This window comes from Ostrinia furnacalis, unplaced genomic scaffold, assembly GCF_004193835.3.
Source record: "Ostrinia furnacalis isolate ACB-3 unplaced genomic scaffold, ASM419383v2 OfSCF0801, whole genome shotgun sequence".
In the NCBI taxonomy this organism is placed as follows: domain Eukaryota; kingdom Metazoa; phylum Arthropoda; class Insecta; order Lepidoptera; family Crambidae; genus Ostrinia; species Ostrinia furnacalis.
Genome location: NW_021131040.1, coordinates 1 through 3,828, shown reverse-complemented (window position 1 = coordinate 3,828; position 3,828 = coordinate 1). Strand labels below are relative to the sequence as shown.

The 3,828-nt window shown below is 36.2% G+C and overlaps 1 protein-coding gene across 1 annotated transcript; it reads right to left on the bottom strand.

The window, feature by feature from the left end:
• Nucleotides 1-2,940: 2,940 nt before the first annotated feature.
• LOC114350162 (uncharacterized) lies at nt 2,941-3,822 on the bottom strand. Its single transcript, XM_028300834.1, has one exon. The coding sequence runs from the start codon at nt 3,768-3,770 to the stop codon at nt 3,048-3,050; it is 723 nt and encodes a 240-aa protein (XP_028156635.1). The 5' UTR covers nt 3,771-3,822; the 3' UTR covers nt 2,941-3,047.
• Between the last annotated feature and the right edge of the window lie 6 nt (nt 3,823-3,828).

The following is a 3,828-nucleotide window of genomic DNA, read 5'->3' as shown; positions in this document are numbered from 1 at the left end:
GGTAGACTTATTATTACTTGTACGCATGATGCGATAGAAATTGATTTATAATGATTGTTAAAACGTATTAGCCACATAAAGCCACAGAGAAAGTGGCAGACGTTGACCTTGGGCCGAGATAATTGGCGGCATTTAGAGGAGACCCTTGTCCGGCAGCGGCTGCATTCTTTCTACGTTACGGCATTATTCATGTAATAAGTAATGCAATAAGCAGACAAAAAGCATCATGTGGAATAAAAACCTCCTGATTAATCTTCGAGGTAGCTGATCAAACAACTGCAGTTGTTGCAATTTCATCATTTATACGAAGTTGCTATATAATAATATGCATACACGATATTTTTAGTTGGTTTTACGCAATAGTAATTTTTAGTCTATTGAAATAGTTTGTTTTAGAGGTAGGTGCACGGACTAGGTACTGTGCAAATTCCTTAATCCTTCTCAAATGAGATACCGTAGAAAAGTGGTTTCAGGGTGCAGACCTCTCTAATTTTAGAACAACACGCAATGTCACCAAAGCCAATTATTAACAACAAAGTTAGGTATAGCCACTAGGACAGTGGTCTAGATCCGTAGCCGTTAAATGAAAAAAAAAAAAGAAAAGTTGTCCTTTCTAATCAGGTACCATATTTCTAGTCTTCTTGGTAAAGAACGGATGTTCCAATGAGCAATAGCGATTTAGCCGGTCATCCCTGCACGCTAATGAACGTTCGGCGCGACGCGGCGCGCCTGCCAATTACTTACCACGCGCAACTGCTAACCCATCCGCTGCCAGAAGTGGGTCACGGATTTATGGCTGCACGGGGCAACTTCTAGCTAATGATAACTATTTTTCGGAAGCTAATGATATTAGTACGAAAATGCAATAACTTACGAAGATATCGTATAGCACTAATAATCTGTGCCACCATATCAGTTTTTAACTGTTTCTTGTATCTTTGAGACAGACTGTAAGAGTCGAACTATGCGCTTAATAGGACTTGCAATTGAATTTTACTAAAAGCAAGTAACTCTTAAATTTTACACCTAAGACATGATTTCAGGGCTAAACAGAGTGATTTTAGAAAAACAATTTAGAGTGCCAACCAACTATAAGCAAATGGCCTCACGTTGCTCCGGCGAGCTTTAGCGGCAGTTGCTTACCGCCCGCGCCGCTTCCGCTATGTGGAGCACAGAAGTGGGTCACGATTGTACAACTACTGTCTCGCTAATTGTGACTACTCTTTTCAGTAAAGACTAGCCAATTGTGTAAAACGGTGAAGAGTTACGCTTTTAGTGAACTTTTGTAAATTAATGTACCTTATCCTCTTAATCTAATATCTAGACGATCACTCCTAAACCATACCCCAAACAGTAAACTATAGTTTCTCTGTTCGTCCCACCGAGAGCGAATTTGAACTTAAGTGTTAATAAGTTATGTTAATAGGTACTTAAATTACGTCAAGTCTACTCGTACATCAATAATGGTTATGTAAAACTTTGGAAAATGAGTATGACATCTTATGGGTTTCAGTAAAGTTAAATATTGTTATCGTCTTGTTAATTTATGCAATTTAAACTTTGACATCAATTAACTGCTGTCTCATATTATGTGCGTATCCCGCCCACATAATCTCATTTAGGAAAAGCGTGAGAGAGTCTCCTAAAATATGATATTAATACGACGTACGCAATAAATAATTACATATTTTAGAATACCCCTGTAATCAAGTTTATTTCAAACAACTTTCAAATATACTGTATAACAATTTATAAATGAAATCTAATTAGAAATAAGTATTTAAAGATATTTTATTCGCTGTTAACTTGTAATGTTATTGGTACCATTTTGGTAACTTATATTACATCTCTTTTGTCAATTTTCCTCTAAAATTCATGCTTTTTATAGATTCAGCTTAAATTGTTTAACTGTGTAGAACCAGTAAATTGACCTTATAAACACAAATGGCTGTTCATTGTTCTGTCCATCAGCATTAACGTAACGTACATAAATGATTCCTGCGTTACTCATTAATTTGAATTTTTCAGAATCTGCGAAAGCTACGAGACACGAACGAACGCTGGCATTGGCATAGGACGAAGGCATTGCGTAGCAATATCGCAAATTTCACTAACGAAGAAACTTTAGCGTTGGCGCGTGACAAGGTGACTCATTACAAAACCCGCAACTCGGAATCTCCCTCTTTACCAAGTTTCCGATGGTATCTGACTGAAGTAACCATAAAGACAGAGTCAAGGGTTCTTTCCTCACGGGCGACCAATAAAGAGCAGTCAAAGTAGGTTAGATTATAAGGATTTATTCATGCATAAACATGCCAGTATAATTTCAATTGATTAAATAAATCGTGTTAATTTATCTAAATGAATAATTCATGTTTTTACTAACAGTCTAGGTTAATTTTGCATAAAATAAAATACCTTTGTCAGACACAGCTTTATAATAAAGTTGTGTAATGATTTTAGAATTAATATTGTATTTTATACGATTATTAGTTGCTTATAGATAGTTATTGTAATAATTTTGGTAGAATTTAAAAACCCATTATTAAAATTAAATACTTTACTTGATTACTTCCTGGACATTGTTGCAGATATTATAATGGTTTCAGAATTTATTCTGTATTATATTCAATTACATATTTCATGTTTATTATTTAATGTAATTATTTTAGAATTTTTATTGTATACAGTTTAGTAATTTAGAAATAAATTGTTATTTAAGTATTGATTTTGACTACTTCCGGGGCATGCTGTCGATAAGTCGTTTCGAGCCGGTTGACTTTGACGAATGGAAGGGGAAGTTGCCTTATCGCGGGCATGCCGCCGGACAGGCAGTTCGATTGGAGCATTCAAAGCAAGAAGTACTAACTTTAAGGTGTTATAATGTTGGAAATGTATAAATTAGTATCTTGAATAAATAAGTAATTGATCTAAAAGTAATTTTTTTTTTTTTTACTTAGTCATTATTGGCCCGGCTATGCCCTACAATAAATGATTGCGAAACATGAGTTAATCACTATCATTAGCATCAGCTTGTGTTACAATATTTATATAGGTTCAGAATATACGGAAATGGAATTCACAGAATCTGTTGAACTTGTACATGACCTAGTAGCATGATAGTTGACATATTCTGCAGTCAAAGTACTAGAACCAGCAGTATCAATTTCAGAAGTGTCATTACAACTTTTAAGTGTGAAACCTCTCAATATACGGAAGAGTTGGTGCTTATCGTTCACGACTACAGAATTAAGTTCAAGCCGAATTGTATCGTTGCATTGAGATAAAACTGATACCACGAAACCTGTGATAACGTGTTCGGGTAAGTTAGCGTCAGGAATTTTTTCTATAAGTCGCCAAAGGCGCAAGCCTGCCTCGGCTGGGCTGTCCTTATTACCAAGGCGAAACTTAATTATTTGGTCAAAATGATCTTGCATCATCATGGGTTTGGAAAAATTGGAAATAAGCATGTCCTTGATGGCAGGCCAAGAAATTTTGTCAGGTTGTATTTTTGTTAGACAGGTAGCAGCACGGCCCTTAAGGCAGTGTGTAAGTGCGATGATCAGGTCAACACCTTCTATATTCCTTTTTTCAATAATCATTTCGCTTAACGTGCACCAATTGGTGATATCGGACTCAGGGGCATCTGGATCAAAAGATACCAGCATTGTTGGAATAGATGAAGAGCTCTGTCGTGAACTCATGCTATCTGCAATTTTGCGGAAAATGGCCTCCATGCCAGAGAAAAGAGACATTTGTTGTTGAGACATTTCACTGCTTGTGTCGGTCTGACTATAATGTGGGGGTGGAGCCGTATCCCACTTCTGA

What these genes read in the sequence shown, in the direction of transcription:
- LOC114350162 (XM_028300834.1), bottom strand. Translation starts at nt 3,770, where the DNA reads ATGTCTCAACAACAAATGTCTCTTTTCTCTGGCATGGAGGCCATTTTC.